The sequence below is a fragment of the Petromyzon marinus genome, chromosome 59, assembly GCF_048934315.1.
Source record: "Petromyzon marinus isolate PM22_M1 ecotype Great Lakes invasive population chromosome 59, UKy_Petmar_22M1.pri1.0, whole genome shotgun sequence".
Lineage (NCBI taxonomy): Eukaryota > Metazoa > Chordata > Hyperoartia > Petromyzontiformes > Petromyzontidae > Petromyzon > Petromyzon marinus.
In genome coordinates, this window is record NC_133725.1 from 10,042,920 (window position 1) to 10,065,830 (window position 22,911).

The window sequence follows — 22,911 nt, forward strand, 5'->3', positions numbered from 1 at the left end:
AAGCGTTTCTACAATGCACTAAAGTCAGTCTATGCCCCACAGCCCTCAGAAAGCTCACCTCTCCTGAGTGCAGATGGAACTACACTGCTCACAGAGAAAAAAACACAATCCTTGCCAGATGGGCTGAACACTTCAACTCAGTCCTCAATCAGCCTACATCCATAAATGAAGACGTGATCAATAGGCTGCCTCAAGTTGAAATGAACTTGTCACTTCAGATCCAACCACTCTGGAAGAAATCTAAAAAACCATCAGTCTCCTCTCATCGGGAAAAGCTCCGGGAGCTGACACCATACCAGCAGAAGTCTACAAGGTGTTAGGGCCTCGTTTGGTTGGGAAGCTAATTGACCTCTTCTAGTCATTATGGAGACAAGAAGCTGTCCCTCAGGAGTTCAAGGATGTATCGATTTTCCACCTCTACAAGATGAAGCTCAATTGACAAGGCTGTGACAATCACAGAGGTATATACTTGCTGTCAATTGCGGGGAAAATATTTGCAAGAATCCTCCTGAATCGTCTAATTGAACACCTTGACCAAGGCCTGCTGCCCGAGAGCCAGTGTGGCTTCAGAAAAAACCATGGAACCACTGACATGGTAATTGAGAATTGTTTTTTTACCCTTTTATCTGGAAAAACTAAATTTACACCTTTTTTACAAGGAGTCATGTTTGCATTGACCACAATACCTGCGGTCGGAATGCAAACAAAAAAACATAACTCTGATAATGTATGCACTGTCCTTGACATTGATTGGTCCACACCCGAGACAGCTTTCCTTAGAGCCTCGTCTCACATGGTGTTGGACCAGATGACGCCAAAAGGTGGACACCTCAAAAACAATGCACCATCAGAGTTTGAGAGCTCGGGGTAATAATTTACACCATTGGAACCTACTTTGCCAGTAGCAAAATATGATAATTATTTTTTTACCCTTTTATCTGACAACAAAATTGACACCAATGGTGAAAATGCTTACCCCCGAGCTCTCATACTCTGATGGTGCATTGTTTTTGAGTTGTGCGCCTTTTGGCGTAATCTGGTCCAACACCATGTGAGACGAGGCTCTAAGGAAAGCTGTCTCGGGTGTGGACCAATCAATTTCAAGGACAGTGCATACATTATAAGAGTTATGTTTTTTGTTTGCATTCCGACCGCAGGTATTGTGGTCAATGCAAACATGACTCCTTGTAAAAAAGGTGTCATTTTTGTTGCCAGATAAAAGGGTGAAAAAACAATTATCATACTGTATATTGCTACTGGCAAAGGAGGTTCCAATGGTGTAAACACTGACATGTTTTCAGCCCGCCAACTCCAAGAACAATGTCAAGAGCAAAACTCTGACCTGTACCTTGTCGACCTAAGAGGCTTTCAACACCGTGAGCCACGAGGACCTCTGATAGATCATAGCAAAGTTTGGATGCCCAGACAAATGTATAACCATGATGCGGCAGTTGCATGATGGCTTGAAGGCTAGTGTGCATGATCACCAAGAGTCCTCTGAACAGTTTTCAGTCACAAACGGAGTGAAGCAAGGCTGTGTTCTAGCACCAACCCTGTTCAGCATGATGTGCTCTGCCATGCTGCTAGATGCCTTTCCAAATGACCACACTTGGATCCGCTTCATCTAACGATTTGATGGTGGACTGTACAGCCTGCGGAGGATGCTGGCTCGAATTCTGACATGCAGATCCTCATGGACCAGTTATCAACTGCCTGAAAAACTTCGGCCTCACAATCAATACAGAAAGACTGTAGTTATCTACCAACCTGCCCCAGGTAATCAATACGTGGACCCAACCATCTCTGTGAAAGGTCAGAAACTGTCAGCTGTAGACAAGTTCACCTACCTTGGTAGCACTCTATCACATGCTGTTCACATTGATGAAATCAACATCAGGATTTCTAAGGCTATTGCAGCCTTTGGCCGTCTGCGAGATTCAGTGTGGGAATGGACAGGCATCAAGCTGGCCAATAAACTGAAGGTTTACCAGGCAGCCATACTACCAACTCTTACTTATGGCTGCGAAACCTGGACAGTATATCAACGCCATGCAAGGAAACTCAATTACTTTCACCTAAACTGCTTGAGGAAGCTTCTGAGGATCAAGTGGCAGGACAGAATCCCAGACACTGAAGTTCTCAGCTGTGCTGGCATGCTGATCATTCCCACAAACCTTATGAAAGCACAGTTCTGATGGGCCGGCCATGTGGCCGGGATGCCTGCCACTCGTCTCCTGAAGCAGATCTTCTTTGGAGAGCTAAAGAATGGGAAGCGAGCACAAGGCAGGCCGAAAAAAAACGTTTTAGACACCCTGAAAGCCTCCTTCAAGAGCTTTAACGTAGATGAAAAATCATGGGAAAGCCTTACAACCTCTGAAACCAGTAGGACCAAAAATACCATGATGAAGAGACAACAGCGCAAGACCCATATCAAGAGACCCATCCCCCAGCAGGCTGCTACCAACTTATCATGTTCAGTGTGCCACAGAGTGTTCCGGGTTCAGATTGGTCTCTTCAGCCATCTGCACTCTCAACGTACCTCACTCATCCGTGTCATGGTCATCATCAACCTTTGATGGATGAACAAGAAGTCTATGGGTGCAGTCTTAGTCTATAGGTCCAGTGTTAGTCTATGGGTTCAGTGCTAAGCTACTCCCGCAGGCAAGACTGCGTTTGCTGGGGAATCTAGCCTGTATGCTCAGCCACTGCATGGCCAAGTAGCTTCTGTTTGGCTGGGTGTGGCACGGGCTGTAGAAGAAAGACTGATGTAGTAAAGGAGGATGTGGACCTGATTGAACTATTGATGACTGGTACCAGCAGTGTAAAGATCGGCCTCTATAGAGGAGGAAGCTCATGGAGAGCTGAAGAACGTTAATTTGTTTGTTCGAGGCATTCACCCTCCAACACAAGCTGAGCTTAAAGGAGCAACGCTCACTACAATGAGCGGAGTGCCAGGCGAATAAAACACAGCGAGTTGGCATAGTAGGGGGCGCAGTCAGTGCATCTGCCAGTCATCTTAATCCAGGGGTTGGCAGCCTGCGGCTCTTTGGTTGCCCCATGCGGCTCCTGAGCCACAGGCTGCCAATTTATGGGCAGCCGTTTAAAAAAAAACTGAATTTACAGTTCATCACTGATAATTATCCGAGGCACGACTATCCAGCTTCCAACATTATTTGGTGGTCCAGGGCCGATCCGGTGAAACCGGTAAAACTGCTCCAAAGGCTGTACTTCTCCAGGAATTGGTGCCATGTGCATGACGAAAAAAGTAGCTTTGCTTGATTTCAGTCTCGAAGATTATATAAAGTGCATTATATACTACAGACAAATTAAACAATGAAAATACAGCACGTATATATATTTTTCATGACTAATAACAAGAGTAATAGAAACAAAGCATACAATCTTGCATCATTAGACCTCCTTTGCCAGTACCAAAATATAATATTAGGGTTTTTCCCCTTTTTTCTGGAATCATGTGTGCATTAACCACAATACTTGTGGTCAAAATGCAAACAAAAAACACTGATAATATAGGCATTGTCCTTGAAACTGATTGGCACACACCAGAGACAGCTTTCTTTTGAGCCTCGTATCAATTGGTGCTAGACCAGAGGACGCCAAAAGGCGGACAGCTCAAAGACAATGCACTAGCAAAGTAATGAGGGCTCGGGGTAAGCATCTACATCATTAGACCTCCTTTGCCAGTGAAACCTTTTTGCAACCTTTTTACAAGGTTTCAGTTTTGTTGCCAGAAAAAGGGGAAAACCCCCTTTTTTGGTACAAGCAAAGGAGGTCTAATGATGTAGATACTTACCCCGAGCCCTCATTACTTTGATAGTGCATTCTATTTGAGTTGTACGCCTTTTGGCATCCTTTGGTCTAGCACCAATTGAGACGAGGCTCAAAAGAAAGCTGTCTCTGGTGTGGACCAATCAGTTTCAAGGACAATGCATATAATAAGTGTTTTCTATTTGCATTTTGACCACAAGTATTGTGGTTAATGCACACATGATTTCTTGTAAAAAGGTTTCAGTTTTGTTGCCAGAAAAAAGGGGAAAAACCCTATTAATATACAATCTTGATTTGAAGCTTTCATGACTGCAGGATTCCATACTCTCTGGTTCTTTCGGTAAAGTCACGTAGATAGAAAAATAATAATAGAACACGACGTTTCGGTCATAACACAAGCGTCCGTCATCAGGTGAAAATAATGATCTGCTGTTGTGGCTTTATAGAGGCACAGGAGGGGGGGGGGGGGATGGATTTTGTAGAGTAAAATTAGCATGTCAATGAGATTTCAATCTTGAGTCTTGAATTAGTAAACGCATATTTTTTTAGAAAACAGCACGGGTGGGTGAGTGAAAATCACAGCAGTTAAAACTTTACGTGGTTTATCACGTCCTTCCAATGATTGCTCAATCTGAATCCATCTTCTCGATTAAAGTTTTGTCTGTCTTTTGTATATCTGGATGGCTTCATGAACAAATCTGATGGTTTCCCGAGGGTTTGCATAGAACCTTGGTCTCGGAAAAAAGCAATATCATGTGTGCCCACAGTGTTGAAACAATGATCCACCACTGCCGAGGTGTTGGTTCTACCGTGTTTCATATCCGATTTGTGTTCACAAACCCGGTCTGATACATGTCGCTTCGTTTCAACAATGTAATTGCTGCCGCAGACACAACTCAGCTTCCAGACACCAGGACATTGCATGTCTGGAATCGCATCCACCGATGGGATCAAATCACGGATTTTGTGTACAGACGCTTGTGTTGCGACCGAAACGTCGTGTTCTATTATTGCTTTTTCTATCTACATGACTTTACCGAAAGAACCAGAGAGAAAGTATACAGTGCGATCAGGAAAAACGTGCGTGTAATTTGGCGTTCGTCAGAGCACCGGTCGAAAGGCTGCGTCAGTCTAGCAATGGTCAAACGTGTTATTAGAACAAGAGTATGGATGGCTTTCCTGTAGGCAGTGTCCCATTGAGCTATCTGGTCTCTTTTCGATTAAAACATCCAAGAATAGTAACTTGCCGTCCTTTTACACCTCCGTGGTGAATTTGATGGCTGGGTGTATGGAATTGATGTGGCTGAAGAATTGGCCCAGAGCTGATAGGGCATGTGGCCAGATGACGAACATGTCATCTACGTACCTCTTCCACAAGGAAGGATGTAGGGTGGATGCCTGGATCACATCTCTCTCAAAATTGTCCATGAAAACATTGGCTGCAACTGGAGATCAGGGAGAACCCATGGGGTACCTTCAACTTGTTTGTAGAATGTTCCATTCCAGGTGAAGTAAGTGTTGGTGCAGCAGTGTCTAACCACGGCCGTTACATCAGCATTCAGTCTTTGTTGGTCCAAATCTTCAATGATTGTAATGGTGTCAGGCACAGGAACTTTGGTAAACAAAGATACTACATCGAAATTGACAAGCAAATCTTCTGGAGATAGTGAGATGTCAAACTAGGTTCGAAGCTTTTGTGACTGCAGGAATTAATCTTTGGTTCTTTCGGTAAAGTCACGTAGATGGAAAATAAAAATAAATCAAATACAAATAAATATAATAGATCACGACGTTTCGATCGCAACAAGCTACCGTCTTCAGGTGAGAGAATCATACTGCTGTGGACGAGGCATTATATATATGCAGAGCACCTTGGTCTCGGAAAAAAAAAACCTTCTGGCTACCATCAAAGATTTGTTCATGAAGCCATCCAGATATACAAACATAGACATATTATCAACCTAGTAAATTGAAAAAAATTGAGCAATCATTGGAAGGACTTGATCAACCAGGTAAAGATATAACTGTGATGTTGGCCGACTCTCTGAGTTGCATTGCATTGTTTAAGTTTTGCTAAGTTTGATGTCTCAGCTTTCTTCTCTCTCACCTAAGCTCTTGTTGGATTGCACAATCACCTAGTTATTGCACTCTCATTCTCACATGTCCTTTGGATTGCACGCTCATTCTCACATGTCCTTTGGATTGCACTCTCATTCTCACATGTCCTTTGGATTGCACTCTCATTCTCACATGCCCTTTGGATTGCACCCTCTCATTCTCACATGCACTTTGAATTGCACTCTCATTCTCACATGCCCTTTGGATTGCACTTTCATTTTCACATGCCCTATATGCCATCTCACAATCGCTGGCCCCACCCTCCTCCCCACCTCTCAGGTCTATATGTCTCGTCCACAGCAGTCTGATTCTCTCAGCTGAAGACAGTTGCTTGTTGTTGTGATCGAAACGTCGTGATCACTTATTTTTATTTTATTTATTTTTATTTTTATTTCCATCTACATGTCTTCACCGAAGGAACCAAAGAGTCTAAATAATAATAGAATATGATGTCTCGATTGCAACACAAGTAACCATCATCACGAAAGCTTCGAATCTAGTTTTAACCACCTCTACAGGGAGGGTTTCCAATGCTTGTTTGTTTAGCACTTAACTTCTAATTTAGCAATCTTTGGAAGAACCTATCAACCAGGTCTATGCGTTAACTGTCTGATAAACGACTCTCTGTGTTGCATTGCATTACACTTCCTAATTTTGCTAAATTTGCTTTCTACCGTGCTTATTCCATGCTTGTTTATAAGTCCATTCTCTCCTCCGGCCGCTATGGGCAGGAATTCCACACAACGCTCCGTGCTTGTTTATTTAGAAGTCCAGTGTCCAGCTCGTCCGTCCGCTTTGGGCAGGAATCCCACACAACTCCCCCTATGCCCTAACCCCCCCCCCCCCTCTCTCTCTCTATTTAAGGCCTCGACACAGAGACGTTGTCTTTCTGTGTGCCTTTGTGTGTGTCTGTCTCTGTTTGTCTCTGTATGAGGTATGAGTCTCTCTCTGCTTGTGTCTGTCCAGCAAAACAACCCCATACCTCCTCGCGGTGTTGGACGGGCAACTCTGTTGTGGACAGTGCTGTGGAGGGAGGGCCAATTCCAATTGGCCTCTCCCCTCATGGCGTCTGTGACCACCACAGTGGCTAAACGGGGGCTCTGGACGGGTGCGAGGGGCTGGTAACCCCTCCACCTTCAATAAATTACCAAGAAACCACAAATTAAATATGCAACTAATAAGCTTGTGCCGGAGGCCCCGGGGGACAGGCGTCTATGACGTCTCCTGGCCAAACCCCAATTGGCAGAGCCAGGAGATTGAATCTCCACCCTCGGGGCTCCTCCAGAAACAATGAAAAGCCACTTCGTGTGGCCACGTGGAATGTTTGAATGCTCACTGCGGAGGAGAGGCTGCCACTCCTTTGTCGGGAGCTGGACCGGTACTGCCTGGATCTCTGTGGCATTCAGGAGGTCCGGTGGATCGGTTCTGGCTCCTGGTGCCGTGAGGGGTGGACAGTCCTCTACTCGGGGCAGCAGACTGCCAAACAACAGGGTGTGGCTCTTCTTTTGAACAAAAGAATGAAGGGGGCGTGGGAGCATGGCGGTGAGGTGTTGGAAGCTGTAAGCCCCAGGCTACTTTGGGCTCGCCTTCCCATCAACCGGAGGTGAGGAGTGGTGGTCGTGGTTACTTATGCCCCCACCGAAGACAAACATCCGTGGAAGGATGCAGGCAAAGCCGATGAGTCAGATGCCTTCTATGAGCTCCTGTCACAGGTGCTGGCTAAAGTTTGCCCCTCGGGATAGAGTCATCTTGTTGGGTGACTTCAATGCCCGAGTTGGTCATGATGCTCAATAACAACGGTAAGAGGCTGCTAGATTCTTGTGCAGCCCATGGGCTTGTAATTACCAACATGCTGTTCCGGCATTGGCGCATCCACATAACATCATGGATGCATGCCGGGTCCAAGCAAGAACATCTGCTGGACTACATAGTGATGAACCAGTGGATGCGAGCCCATGTCCTTGACACCAGGAACTACCGTGGAGCTGATCTGCCCTCTGACCATCGACTAGTCATCTGTAAGATGCGCCTGCCATTCCTCCACTCCGTTGGTGGGTGTACACCCAGGACCCCATTCCAACCTAAAGTGGCATGGTCTCAGTTAGCTGATGAAAGTCGCAAGAGAGCATTTCATAATCGCTTGCGGCTGTGGTTGGCATCGTACCCCACTCCTCCTGATGTCGAAGGTAAATGGGCGAGGTTTAAGACTGTGACTCAAGCAGCTGCAATGGCTGCTTTGGGTACGCGGTTCAGACCTCCCCAGAGACCCTGGCTGACAGAGGAGGTGTTCAGGATAGTTGAGAAAAAGCGACAGGCCCACTGTCATCGGCTACAGAATCCCGTAAGAGAATGAGGAGCCTTGAGGCACTGCAAGGATGGGTGGTGGTCGCGGGTTGCTGAGGAGATGGAGTCTGCCTCAGTGGCCCGCAATCACAAATGCCTATTAAACTCCATCAAAAAAGTAACCTGCAGCGCCACACCTATTACCATCATTAGGGGAAAAACGGTGATCCAATCTCCGACCCCCAGGAACAGGTTTGCAGATTCGCTGAACATTTCTGTGAGGTCCTGGGGGAGGGGAAATCCCTCAGCCATGAAAATATCATGGGAAAAATTGGGGATGACCCTGCTGAAGCTGCGGTGCCTCAAATATTGGAAGAAGTCATCCCCTGTGAGTGGCTGGCTGAGTTGCCATCTGTTGAGGAAGTACTGAAGGCGATCCGGAGTCTGAGACCAGGAAAGGCACCGGGCAGAGATGATCTCCCAAGCGAAATGCTGAGGGAGGGTGGCGTTTGTGCACAGACTGCCCTATATGACATCATAACAACAGTCTGGACCACTGGATGGGTTCCGCAGGATTGGAAGGATGCCCTGGTGGTCCCCCTCTTTAAGAAGGGGGACCGCACAGACTGCAACAACTACAGGGGCATCTTACTTCTCAGTGTGCCGGGAAAGGTCCTGGCAAGGATTATTCATCATCGCCTTGCCATGGTACGCTGAGGAGAGGCTTGTGGAGCCCCAATGCGGTTTCAGGAAAGGGCGGTCCTGCACAGATGCCATATTTTCTGTCCGTCTGCTACAGCAGAGGTGTAGGGAATTTCAACAAGACCTATATCTGCTTTATTGACCTGGTCAAAGCCGATGATACCATCAGTAGGCCTGGGCTGTGGGATGTTCTTCGTGCTTTTGGAGTCCCTGACCCTCTGCTCACGATCATTAAGGACCTCCATGATGGTGAGCGGGCCTGGGTAAAACTATGTGGCCGGGAGTTAGAGCCATTCCCTGTACACCTTGGGGTGTGACAGGGATCCCCACGTAGTTCATGAAGCCTTCAATAGCTGTACCAGGGGATTCTCCATTTGGTACAGATATAATGGGAGTCTGCTCAACCACGTTATGTATGCCGATGATTTGGTAATAGCTGCTCATTCAGAGGAGGAGTTGGAGACGCTGCTGCTGAGACTGGAGCGTGCCACTAAGAAAAGGGTCCTTGCCATCAGCCCCACCAAAACTAAGCACCTGCCTGGGTATTTTGTACCATCGGACACTCCACTCCCACAACTCCCAATCGGTGATGGGGCAGTTCTGGAGAGAGTGGAGCGTTTCCTATACCTGGGCAGTGTGCTTATGACCGGCTCCGGTTTAACAGCAGAAGTCTCACTCCGAATCAGTCGAGCGGCATTATCTTTTCATCGGTTGTGTAACACTGTGTGGAAGCTACCTAGTCTGTCGCTCCGCACGAAGCTTCGGGTCTTCTCGACCACAATCATTCCCTCCCTTTTCTACGCTTGCGAAACGTGAACCCCCCTAATGGAGCATCTTCGCCGGTGGGAAACATTTAGGCTAGCCTGCCTAAGATCCATCTTTGGTTTAACCAGGCTGGATTGTGTGAGGAGCTCACAAATCCTTGAAAGATCTGGACAAGGTCCCATCAGTGAACTCCTCGGGCAGGTTAAGGCTGTGTTCGCTGTGTCATGTAGCCCGCATGCACAGCCACCGCATGCCGAAACAGCTTTTGTTCGGCCGGATCGAGGGGGCTAAATGGGCGCGGCACGAGCTAGAGAAGAGATGGAGTCATGTGGTACAGGAGGACGTGGACCTGAGTGGACTTGCCGATGACTGGTACCAGCGGTGTCAAGATCGGCCTCTGTGGAGGAGGCTTGTGAAGGACGCTACTGGGCAGTTGGAGGCAGTCGCCCTCCAACAACAACGGAGGGCGGAGGATCGACGCTCACAACAACGAGCGGAGCGCTGGGTGGCTAAAGCACAGCAGGTTAGCACAGTAGGGGGCACAGGTGGTGCATAAGCCAGTCATCTCAGTCATCTTTGTCAGTCGACCCGTGGCACTTGGGTCTGCCCGTGACCTCCTGCCAGCGGGCGTTCGACACTTCACGTATCCTCAAGGTACACATGGCCTGGCACAAGCGTCGTGGTTACGTCACCGCCACTTCGTGGCGAATAGCGGTTGTTGTTGTTGTTGTGTCTCCGTGTTTATGTTTTGTCTCTCTCTCGAATTTAGCACTCTTTGGAAGAATAATCAACCAAGTGGCGTGTTGACTGTTGTGTTGGCCGACTCTCTGTTGTATTGCATCATATTTCCAAGTTTATTGTTTGTTTTCTCATTCATTTGTACCTGATGATGGTTGCTTGTGTTGCAATAGAAACGTATTCTATTATTTTATTTATTTCTACGTAACATGACCGAAGAACCAAAGAATAGTGAGATGTCCTTAATTAACAATACCAAGTGAACTGAGTTAAGTACAGCTGAAGTAATCAACAATGTAATGAGTTAACTGTTGTGTTAGCCAACTTTGTGTTGCATTGCATTACATTTCTAAGTTTACTCGGTTTTCTCAAACTTCCAATTTCTTTCCCCCTGCTGTTTCTCCCCCTACCATTTCCATTTACTTTCTCTGCCCCCCCCCCCTCTATATAATGCCTCGCCACAGAGTCTATGTTCTGTGTGTCTCTATCTGTGTGTGTGTTTTGTCTCTATCTCTCAGACTTAACTTCAAATTTATCAATCTTTGGAAGAACGTAATCAACCAGGTAATGTCTTAACTGTTGTGTTATCCGACTCTGTGTTGCATTGCATTACATTTCTAAGTTTACTAGGTTTGTTTTCTTAAACTTCCAATTTATCTCCTCCTTGCAATTATACTTAACATTGAAAGAAAAAATGTCTGCATCTGATTAGGAACATGTAGATAACATGCCAGCCTCTTCAGCCACCTCAATGTCAGCTAAATGCAAAGATAACCTGATTGCCAAGTTCAACGTCCTTTCCAAGAAGAAGCCAGATCCACACGTTAAAAAGTTAGACGGTGACAAGATTGTTATCAGAGTAACAGCCCAATTTCCGACAGCCTAAAATCGGTTCTAGCTAAAGGGTTGAATTTCGCAATCACCCCTAAACACATCCCAGTTGATGATATCATTGCCCAGGTCGACGTAGCCCTTAAGGGTTTGGGATATTCTTGCAGACATGGCAAGTTCAGAAATAGCTGCAATCCTCAAAAACGCTGACACCTATTAGGAACATAAGTAAGGATTAGCGCTTTGAGCTTTCTTAACTAAAAAAGAGAGATGACATAGTCATCCTCTCTGCCAACAAGGGCCAATACCACTGTCATCATGGACAAAACCAAATAGAATGACAAAATTCAGGACCTACTTAATGATGATAGCTAAAGCAAAATCAATAGAGATCCCACCAACCACCTCGTTATGAAAACCAACAATATCACTGATTCGACATCTTTAATCAAACAAACCAAGCGGCTTTCCTTAAAACCCTCTGCTGGTAGACCACCCAGATTTAATGGCTTACTAAAATCAATAAAGAAGGTACACCACTTCGTCCTATAGTCTCCACCATTGACTCACCCATCTACAAACTGGACCGATTTCTGTCTGAGACCTTACAACCATTCACTGGTAAGACCACTTCAGCTGTAATTAAATCAGCTCACTTGGTATCGTTAATTAAGGACACCTCACTATCTCCAGGTAATTTGCTTGTAGTATCTTTGTTTACCAATGTTCCTGTGCCTGACACCATTGCAATCATTGAAGATTTGGTCCAACAAGGACTTACTTCACCTGGAATTGAACATTCTACAAACAAGTTCAAGGTACCCCAATGGGTTCTCCCTTATCTTCAGTTGTAGCCAATGTTTCAAAATTTGAGACAGATGCCATCCAGGCATCCACCCTTCATCCTTCCTTGTGGAAGAGGTACGTAGATGATACGTTCGTCATCTGGCCACATGGCCTACCAGCTCTGGGCCAATCCTTCAAGCACATCAATTCCATACACCCAGCCATCAAATTCACCATGGAGGTGGAAAAGAATGGCACGTTACCATTCTTAGTTGTTTTAATCGAAAAGAGACCAAATGGCTCAAAAGGACACTCTGTCTACAGGAAAGCTACCCATACGGATGCCTACCTAAAACCTGACTCCCACCACCATCCATCCCAGAATTATTCCCTCATCAAATCTCTACACCATAGAGCTCGACGTATTTCCGACCATTACCTATCCAGTCAACTGGAACACGTACAGCAAGCCCTCAAGATGAATGGATATTCAGACTACACAATCTGTAAAGTTATCACCCCAACCGTTGGGAAACAACCATCTGAGGACCCAATCAAAACCATCACCTTGCCATACAAAGCAGGGGTCACAAAATATTTCCAAAATCATGACTAGGCACAAGTTCCAGGTTCGATTAAACTCAATATGTAAAATTCGTTATCTGATCCCATCTGTGAAGGATGTGATCCCTGACATGCAATACCCCTGCATCTACAAACTAAGCTGAGTCTGCGGCAGTAGTTACATTGGGGAAACTAAGCGATATTTCTTGGATCGTGTTCGTGAACATAACGCAGATATGAAACACGGTAGAACCAATACCTCAGCCATGTCTGATCATTGTTTAAATGCTGTGGGCACACGCGACATTGATTTTTCCAAGACTAAGTTACTCTGCTAACTCACTGGCTATCAACAAAGATTCGTTTATGAAGCCATCCAGATATATAAACACAGACACAATTTCAACCGAGAAGGGTACAAACTGAGCAATTATTGGAAGGACGATATTAACCAGTTTAAGTCATAACTGGCTGTGATGTTCCCAGCCTACCACCTTCCGATGTTAGTTGTTATTTTCGGCTGTCTGATTTTTTACATTAACAGATAAATTTCTCACTAACACATACTCCGCACGCCATCCTTGAGGTGGCTGATTCACGAGCTTCCATTAACATGCTAATCTCTTACATTAACAAAGCCACCTTGGCGTACTCGCCATATAGAAGGCTCGGCGATTTTGCATTGACATGCTAACTTTTGCCTGGCAGCCCTTTGATTGGTGGAAAGCCCACCACTGCCGCGGTCGCTGCCCATCACTTGCATTGGCATTGGCTGCTGACATTTGGGCTACGCCCATTTCAAACCTTTATAAGCAGTTGTCTTTAGAAGCTAACCCCCCTTTTCCTGAAGACGACCGCTTGTGTTGCGATCGAAACGTCGATATATATTTTTTATTTTTTTCTGTCTACGTGGCTTTACCGAAAGACCCAAATAATATGAATTTCTGCAGTCACGAAAGTTTTAAGTCAAGATTGAATGATATCTGACGTTTTTGAAAATCTGGCACCCTCTGCTCCCTTAAGCCACTAGATAATCGACGATCTTCTGTATTTTATTTGGTTCTTTACACTCTAAAGTGTAGTAGACGGCTACACTTTTCTGATCGTACAATGTGTCCCTGGAAACCCCTACTTTCCCATGGATCCAATGTGACTTGCTTGGCGACAACAAAATGTATACCAGTCAATCTAAGATGGAAAAATACATAAATAGACGCAGTTTATTCCATCACCTAGTTTGTTTATTTATATCAGAATGTATTTGTCATCTATTGTATATCTGCTGCTGTATGTGTGAACAAGTAGCTCTGCGTGTGATGCGGCTCTCGAAATATTTTGAAAGATTGCCGACCCCTCTCTTAGTCAACCCATGGAACCTGGGTCTGTACCATGACCTTCTACCAGTGAGCCTTCGACACTTCACGTGACCCCAAAGTGCACATAGCCTGGCACAAGCGCTGTGGGGTTGTCACTGCCACTTTGCGGCAAATGGCGTTTGTTGTTAATGTTCCTTGTGCATGCTTTTTATTGTATACTATCCATATGTGCGTGTGTCTAATAGGCTTGGCAGTGTGGGGGTAGAGTGGAGGTGCTGCCTTGCTCGCGTGTGGCTCACATTGCTCGCTACTACAAGCCTTACGCACCAGACCTTGCCATACCTATGCGACGCAATGCCCTTCGCCTGGCCGAGATTTGGATGGATGACTATAAGTGGATCGTGAAAATGGCTTGGGGGCTGTCAGCTACCGAGAATGTGAGTACCACCATACACTCCACTATGCGCTATTATACACTACAATTCACTCCACTCGTATACACTCCTATACACTACTATGCACTACACTATACACTACCGTACACTATAATATACACTATTATACACTACACTATACTCTACACTATTATACACTGCTATACACTACACTATACACTGCAATAGTATACATTACACTTTAAACTATACTATACACTACAATAGTATACATTGCTATAGACTGCACTATAGATTGTACTATTATACACAAAAAATTACATACTACACCGCTATACTAGATTGAAAACTCATTTCTTTAGAACTGCTTTTTGTGTCTAGTTTGTTGTCCTTTCCCAGCACCTGATTAGCACGGTTGCTTACGTATGGTGCAAAATAAGTTCAACATAATACATACACTAATGATTACACGGAATAATGTTGCATATCCGACCATCACATATTTATCCTATCTACGGGACATTTTTTCCAGTATCTAAATTATGAAATTAGAAGAATAGGCCTTACCCTTACTGGCAATAAAACAGGTGTTAAGATGTTCAAACACCAAATAGACACCTACTGCAAGGCATCAAGTCTGCATTAACCACACATACTTGTGGGGAAAAATGCAAACAAACATGCTCTGCTAATACAGTAGACTCTCAATTATCTGCGTGAATGACGAGGAGGACGGCCACAGATAATACAAAATCGCAGATAATGCAAAACATCTATGTTCCATGGATCTTCATGTGACAAACCACGAATATACGATCAACCAATCGATGCGTCTGCTCAGTGATAACACTTTCCTGCTCCCACACAGACGACTCCACCCACTAAGAGGAGAGCAGAGCCACGTCAATCAAACTCTGCCTAATGTAATGATATCCTATCTAAGGGACATTTTTGCCAGTATCACTGTTTGATTATGAATTTAGGCTCCAGGGAAAGTCCGTGAGTCATTAATTTGTCAATCTCAGGTGCGTGGTTAATCCGCAGATTGGATAAACCGCACGCGGATAATCAGGAGTCTACTCTATATGCATTGTCTTTCAAACTGATTGGCCTACAGCATAAGAACGCTCATCTTTTCGGTGTTAGGAAGCCACTGGAGCTATGCACTTTTAAATAATCTCGATTGAAAAGTAATGTATTTAGAACTGCCCTTTATGTTAAGTTTGTTTTTCTTCCTGCGTACCTCCAATTAGCGCGGTTGACTAAGCGTCTGTATCGACAATCGATCATTGACGGGACGGCGGATTTTAAAAAACGCCGGATAATCACATCATTACATAAAATAGTTTGTTTTTGCACATTCTTGTATAACATTATGTTCCAGGAGATTTTTTTTAGTGTTTAAAATTTGTTTACGATGCGAAATTGCCATAAAATAACATACAAATAGACAAAAACAAATATCCTCCTGTAAAAAGTAAATGTATGTACTGTACTAACTCTGCAAGGGATTGATGATAGAGAGTGTAGAATTGTAGGTGGTCATTCAGAGTCTGAATCCAATTCCATCAGCTGTGATGGAGGTTCGCCGGATCGGCGTGGGACCATCGGATGCTGGATGGACACAGGTAGTGGTAGGGGGGGAGATAGGGAAATAGGGGAAATAGGAGATAAAAATGTTCACCCGGAGATTGAAGTTGAGCTGGAGATTTATAGATTGTCCAGTGTGTGCGAACTTACATGGTATTCATTGCTTTTGATATTTATATTGTCTTGAGTGTTCTGTCTGTAGATGTACTGAGTCATTGCTCACCCTTCTATGCCTGTCTACCTTTCATTGTCCCCTTCATTTGTCCGAATTGGCGATACACTGGTGCAGCATAATAGACTGGTCATCAGAAAACAGTCTCACATAAATGTTTGAACTAATGATGTCGCTGTTGCCCTTGAGTGAGCTACCCACTCTCCATCAGAAGTTGCACTTAGATTCAGAAGGTGCTTTCCCATTCGAACGTGTGACATGAGTCATTATCTTTTTATGCCACCGACGGCCAAGAAATTATTGAGAAATTAATCTAGGAACCGTCCCACCAAGTCTAGGGCACGAGTTAAATCTGCCTTTGAAACACGGAGTAGCCAATCATCATCAGGCTGGGTGCTTGATGACAACAGACACTGAAGCTTCGTGTTCAGCTGCTCATAACATTTGTCTTCTGACCGCATCGACATCAAGTGAACTGATTTTGACATGCACCCCACAAGATTTTCTGAGTGGGGTTGTGTAATCGTGGGAAAATATAGCACTCAATGGTGTACTGCGAATACTTTCATTTGTCCGTAGGTCCCTCCTTGTTGAACATCGCCTCACTTCTCCGTTTTTTAATAGCTATGAGGGTATTCTTTGGTTCTTTCAGTGAAGTCACGTAGATGGAAAAAAATCAAGTTGATAAAAAAATAAAAACGACTAATGTAGACTGTAGCCTGGTTCTTAATCGGAGTGAGTGTCTATAATGTAGACTTATTATTGGTTCTTTCAGTAATAAAATTAAAATAAAAACCACGACGTTTCGATCGCAACACAAGTGGTCGTCATCAAGAAGCAAAGTGGGCTTCACCTGGTAAGATATACATTTTATTTGTATGTATATTTAAGTTATTTGTTTTCATCTTGGGACCTCCTTTGCCAGTACCAAAATATGATAATAGGTTTTCCCCTTTTTTCTGGCAACAAAACAGGTTAAGATGTTAAAACACCGAACTGAAACCTTTCCCAATGAATCATGTCTGCAGTAACCACAATGGTTGTGGTCAGAATGCAAACAAAAAAACATACTCTGATAATATATGCATTATCCTTGAAACTGATTGGTCCACACCAGAGACAGATTTCTTTTGAGCCTCGTCTCAAACGGTGTTAGAACAGAGGACGCCAATAGGTTGCGTCCTCTGGTCTAACACCGAAATATTCTCTTACTCCCTTTCATTCTCTGCGAAATCACCTCTTACAGCTCATTTACTCACACATGAACCTACCAAATCACCTACTTCAGCTCATTCTCCCTCACGACCAACTACCCAATCCCCTCCCTCAGCTCATTCTTCCTCACGACCACCTACTCAAACACCTTCTTCAGTTCATATATTCTCACCAACATATCTCCATTCCCCTCCTTCAGCTCATACCCTCACCACCACCTACCCATTCACCTCCTTCAGTTCATTCCCTCTGACCACCACATTTCTAAGTACCTCCTTCAGCTAATTTCCTCTCACGACCACCCGCCCAATCACGTCTGTCAGCTAATTCTCTCTTGCCACCATGTACCCAATAAATTAATTCAGCTCATTCCCTCACCACCACCTGCCCAATCACCTCCTTCAGATCACTTACTACCCCATCACATCCTTCAGCTCGTTATCCTTTACCCCCACTTACGAAATTACCCACTTAGCTCACTCCCACATCCCGACCTGCCATATCACCTCTTTAGGCTCATTCCCTCTCACCTCCACCTACCCAATCACCTCATCCAGCTCATTCCAGCTCACCAATAACTATGCAATCACATCCCTCAGCTCATTCCCCTTCACCACCATATGCCCATTCACCTCCTTCAGCTCATTCCATCTCACTAACACCTGCCCACTCACCTATTTGAGCTCATTTCCTCTCTACTCCAAATACCCAATCACTTCAGCTCATTCCCGCTAACCAACAACTCCTTAATCACTTCCTTTAGCTCATTCATTCTCACAACCACCTGCCCAATCACCTCTTTCAGCTCATTCTCTCTCCCCACCCCCTGATCAATCACCTCCTTCAGCTCATTCCCTTTCATAACCAACTGCCCAGTTACCTCTTTCAGCTCATTCACTCTCACCACCTACCCAATCTCTTCCCTCAGATCTTTCCCCCTCACAACTAACTAAACCATCATATCCCTCAGCTCATTCCCTCTCAGCTCCACCTACCCAATCACCTCTTGCAGCTCATTCTCTTTCACCTCCACTTATCCAATCACATACTGCAGCTCATTCCCTCTAACGACCACCTGCCAAAGCACCTTCTTCAGCTAATGCCCTCTCACCTCCTCCTACTCAATCATTTCAGCTCATTTCATCTTACCTCCATCTGCTCAATGCCCTTCAAACGCCTTTTCCCTCTCACCACCACATACCCAATAACATTATTTAGCTCATTTTCTCTCACCACCACATATCCAAGCACTTCAGCTCATTTCCTCTCACCAACAACTCCTTAATCACTTACTTTAGCTCAATCTTTCTCACCACCACCTGCCCAGTTACCTCTTCCAGCTCATTATCTCTCACCACTTACCCAATCAACTCATTCAGCTCGTTTTCTCTCACCACAACATGCCCATTCACCTCCAACATCTCTTTCCCTCTCACAACCTACCTAATCACCTCCCTCATCTCATCCCCTCACAACCCTCAGCCATGTTACCTCTTTCAGCTCATTCCCTCTCACCTCCAGCTATCAAATCAGCTCTTCGAGCAAATTCTCTCTCATCTCTACCTACGCAATTGCATACTTCAAATCATTACCTCTCAAAACCACCTGCTCAAACACCTCTTTCAATACATCCCCTCTCACCACCACCTACCCAATCAAATCCTTCAGCTAATTCCCCTTCACCACCACCTATCCACTAACCTCCTTCAGCTTACTCAATCTCATTACGACCTGCCCAATCACCGCGTTCAGCTCATTCCCTCTCACCACCACCTAACAAATCAACTCGTTCAGCTCATTCCCTCCCAACAACATAATGCCCAATCACCTCTTTCAGCTCATTCCTTCTCACCACTAACCAAATCAACTCACTCAGCTCATTCTCTCTCACCACCTGCAGTACCTAATCACCTCCCTCATCTCACCACCCTCTGCCATGTTACCTCTTTCAGCTCATTCCCTCTCCCCTCCAGCTATCCAATCACCTCTTCCAGCACATTCTCTCTCATCTCTACCTACGCAATCGCATACTTCAGATCATTACCTCTCAAAACCACCTGCCCAAACACCTCTTTCAATACATCCCCTGTCACCACCACCTGCCCAATCACCTCATTCAGCTCATTCCCTCTCAACACCACCTGCCAATCGCCTCTTTCAGCCCAATCCCTTTCAACACCTACCCAATCACCTTCCTGAGCTCTTTCCCTCTCACCACCGCACCCCATTCACATTCTTCAGCTCTTTCATCTCACCTCCACTTATCCAATCACCTATTTCAGGTCATTCCCCCTCACCACCTGCCAAAACACCTCCTGCAGCTCAATGACCATAAAAAACCTTTTGCCTCTCACCACCACATACCCAATAACATTATTTAGCTCATTCCCTTTCCTCTCAAATTACCCAATCACTTCAGCTCATTCTCTTTCATGACCACCTAACCATGCACCTCCTTCAGCTCATTCCCTCTCACCACCACCTGACCAATAGACCTCCTTCAAATCATTCCCTTTCACCACAACCTACCCATTCACCTCTTCCAGCTGATTTCATCTCACGTCCACCTGCTCAATCACCTATACTTATTCCCCCTCAACAACACGTATGCAATAACATTCTTTAGCTAATTCCCTCTCACCTCCACCTACCCAATCACCTCCATCAGCTCATTCTCTCTCACCACCACATACCCTATCACCTCTTTAAGCTCATTCCTTCTCACCAATTACCCATTCACCTCCTTCAGCTGATTCATTCTCACCTCCCACCCACTCACCTTCCTCAGATCATTCTCTATTACCACCAAATGCCCATTGACCTCCTTTATCTCATATCCTCTCACCCCCACCTAACCAATCACCTCACACAGCACATTCCCTTTCATCTCCACCTACGAAAGCGCCTACTTCAGATCATTCCCTCTCACCTATCACTACCCAATCACATCCTTCACCTCATTCCCCTTCACCACCACCTACCCAATCACCTATTTCAACTCTTTCCATCTCATCCCGACCTGCCCAATCACCTCTTTCAACTCATTCCCTCTCACCACCACCTACCCAATCACCTCCTTCAACTCATTCCATCTCATCCCGATCTGCCCAATCACCTCTTTCAACTCATTCCCTCTCACGACCACCTGCCTAATCACCTCCTGCAGCTCATTCCCTCTTAACACCACCTGCCAAATCACCTCTTTCAGCTTATTCCATCTCACCTTTACCTGCTCAATGACCTTCAAAAACCCTTTACCTCTCACCATCACATACCCAATTAGATTATTTAGCTAATTCCCTCTCACCTTCACATACCCAATCACTTCCGCTCATTCCATCTCACCAACAATTCCTTCAGCTAATCCCCCCTCACCACAATCGACCTCATTCAGCTCATTCTGTCTCACCTCTGTGCTCAATGACCTCTTCCAGCTTATTCCATCTCAGTTCCACCTGCTTAATCACCTCCTATGGCTTATTCACTCTCACCGACACATCCCCATTAACATTATTTAGCTCATTCCCTCTCACCTCCACATAACCAACCACTTCACCTCATTCCTTCCCACAAACAACTCCTTAATCACCTCCTTTAGCTAATTCCTTCTCACCACCACCTGCCCAGTTACATCTTTCAGCTCATTCACTTTCATCACCACCTACCCATTCACCTCCTTCAGCTCATTCCCTCTTACATCACCTGTCCAATCACCTTCCTCAGATCATTCCCTATTACCACCACATGCTCATTGACCTCTTTCATCTCATTTCCTGTCACCTCCGCCTACCCAATCACCTCTCACAGCACATTCCCTCTCATCTCCAACTACGAAATCGCCTACTTCAGTTAATTTCCTCTCACCGACATTTTCCCAATCACCTCTTTCAGCTCAATCCCTCTCAACACCTACCCAATCACCTCGCTCAGCTCATTCCCTCTAACGACCACCTGCCAAAGCACCTTCTTCAGGTCATTCTTTCTCACCACCACCTGCCCAGTTACATCTTTTAGCTCATTCATTCTCACCACCAACTACCCAACCAACTCCTTCATCTCATTTCCTGTCACCTCCGCCTACCCAATCACCTCCTTCAGATCATATTATATCATACCACCGCCACCCCAAGCGCCTCCTGCAGCTCCTTCCCCCTCACCACCACCCACCCAAGCGCCTCGTTCAGCTCATTCCCGCTCACCACCACCTAACAAATCGCCTCTTTCAGCTCATTCCCTCTCAACACCACCTAGCCAATCGCCTCTTTCAGCCCAATCCCTTTCAACACCTACCCAATCACCTTCCTCAGCTCATTCCCTCTCACCACCGCACCCCATTCACATTCTTCAGCTCTTGCATCTCACCTCTACTTATCCAATCACCTATTTCAGGTCATTCCCCCTCACCACCTGCCAAAACACCTCCTGCGGCTCAATGACCATCAAAAGCCTTTTGCCACTCACCACCACATACCCAATTACATTATTTAGCTCATTCCCTCTCCTCTCAAATTACCCAATCATTTCAGCTCATTCTCTTTCATGACCACCTAACCATGCACCTCCTTCAGCTCATTCCCTCTCACCACCACCTGACCAATCGACCTCCTTCAAATCATTCCCTTTCACCACAACCTACCCATTCACCTCTTCCAGCTGATTCCATCTCACGTCCATCTGCTCAATCACCTCCTATACTTATTCCCCCTCAACAACACATACCCAATAACATTCTTTAGCTCATTCCCTCTCACCTCCACCTACCCACTCACCTCTTTCTGCTCATTCTCTCTCACCACCACCTGCCCAATCACCTCCCTCAACTCATTCCCTCTGACAACCTCATGCCCAAGCACATCCTGCTGCTCATTCCCTCTCACCTCCACCTACCCAATCACCTCTTTCAACTCATTCCCTCTCACCACCACCTACCCAATCGTGTCCTTCAGCTCCTTCCCTCTCACCACCACCTACCCAATTACCTCCTTCAGCCCATTCCCTCACTCCGCTGTTGACCTAATAACCTCTGTCATCTCATTCCCTACCAGCACTATCTGCCTAATCTCTTCCTAATTGATTGAATGAGATTTAGGTTGTTCTCTCACATGACGCAGCACATCTTTGTTTTTCTCACTGGTTAGCCACACATCCCTCTAGATGTGGCAAAACTGGGAAAACATGTGGTCACCGTTATTTGTCATTCAGCGTAGTTGTCGTGGATTAATGCAGGAATAATAGCTAATTAACCCTTTCTCATTCCGATGATGTTCTTAATGTACGTGTACATCATCGGAATGGCATCCGAAGTTAAAGGCCATGCAGAAGGGCATGTGGCACTTTGGCTCCAGCTATCATAGTGTAGTGACTAATTCGGAGACACTAAGAGTTCGAGGCACTCTGTTTATTTACACGCACCAACGGGTTAACACTTCCACTAATCCGTCTATAGTTGACTACAGTTCCCAGTCAGAACAGTTGGTAGACTGCCTGACTGGCGACGCCAAGATCGTGAAGATGGAGACGACGAAAAGAATGTTGAAGACTCCAGCAGCACGACGGGGATCCCACTCCAAACGACAGCCCCAAGGTTCCCTCCAGGGGCCCCTCTTCTACTGTCAGCTTGGCCTGGCTCTGGCCCTGACCACTCCTC

The 22,911-nt window shown here is 45.5% G+C and overlaps 1 protein-coding gene across 1 annotated transcript in view; it reads left to right on the top strand.

The window, feature by feature from the left end:
• The window catches only part of LOC142905813 (polypeptide N-acetylgalactosaminyltransferase 18-like), a 108,955-nt gene that overhangs the window by 54,539 nt on the left and 31,505 nt on the right, over positions 1–22,911 (top strand). Inside the window, exon 7 of the mRNA XM_076052952.1 lies at positions 14,138–14,329. Within this exon, the coding sequence (XP_075909067.1) occupies positions 14,138–14,329 (192 nt within the window). The remainder of the gene's footprint in view (positions 1–14,137; positions 14,330–22,911) is intronic.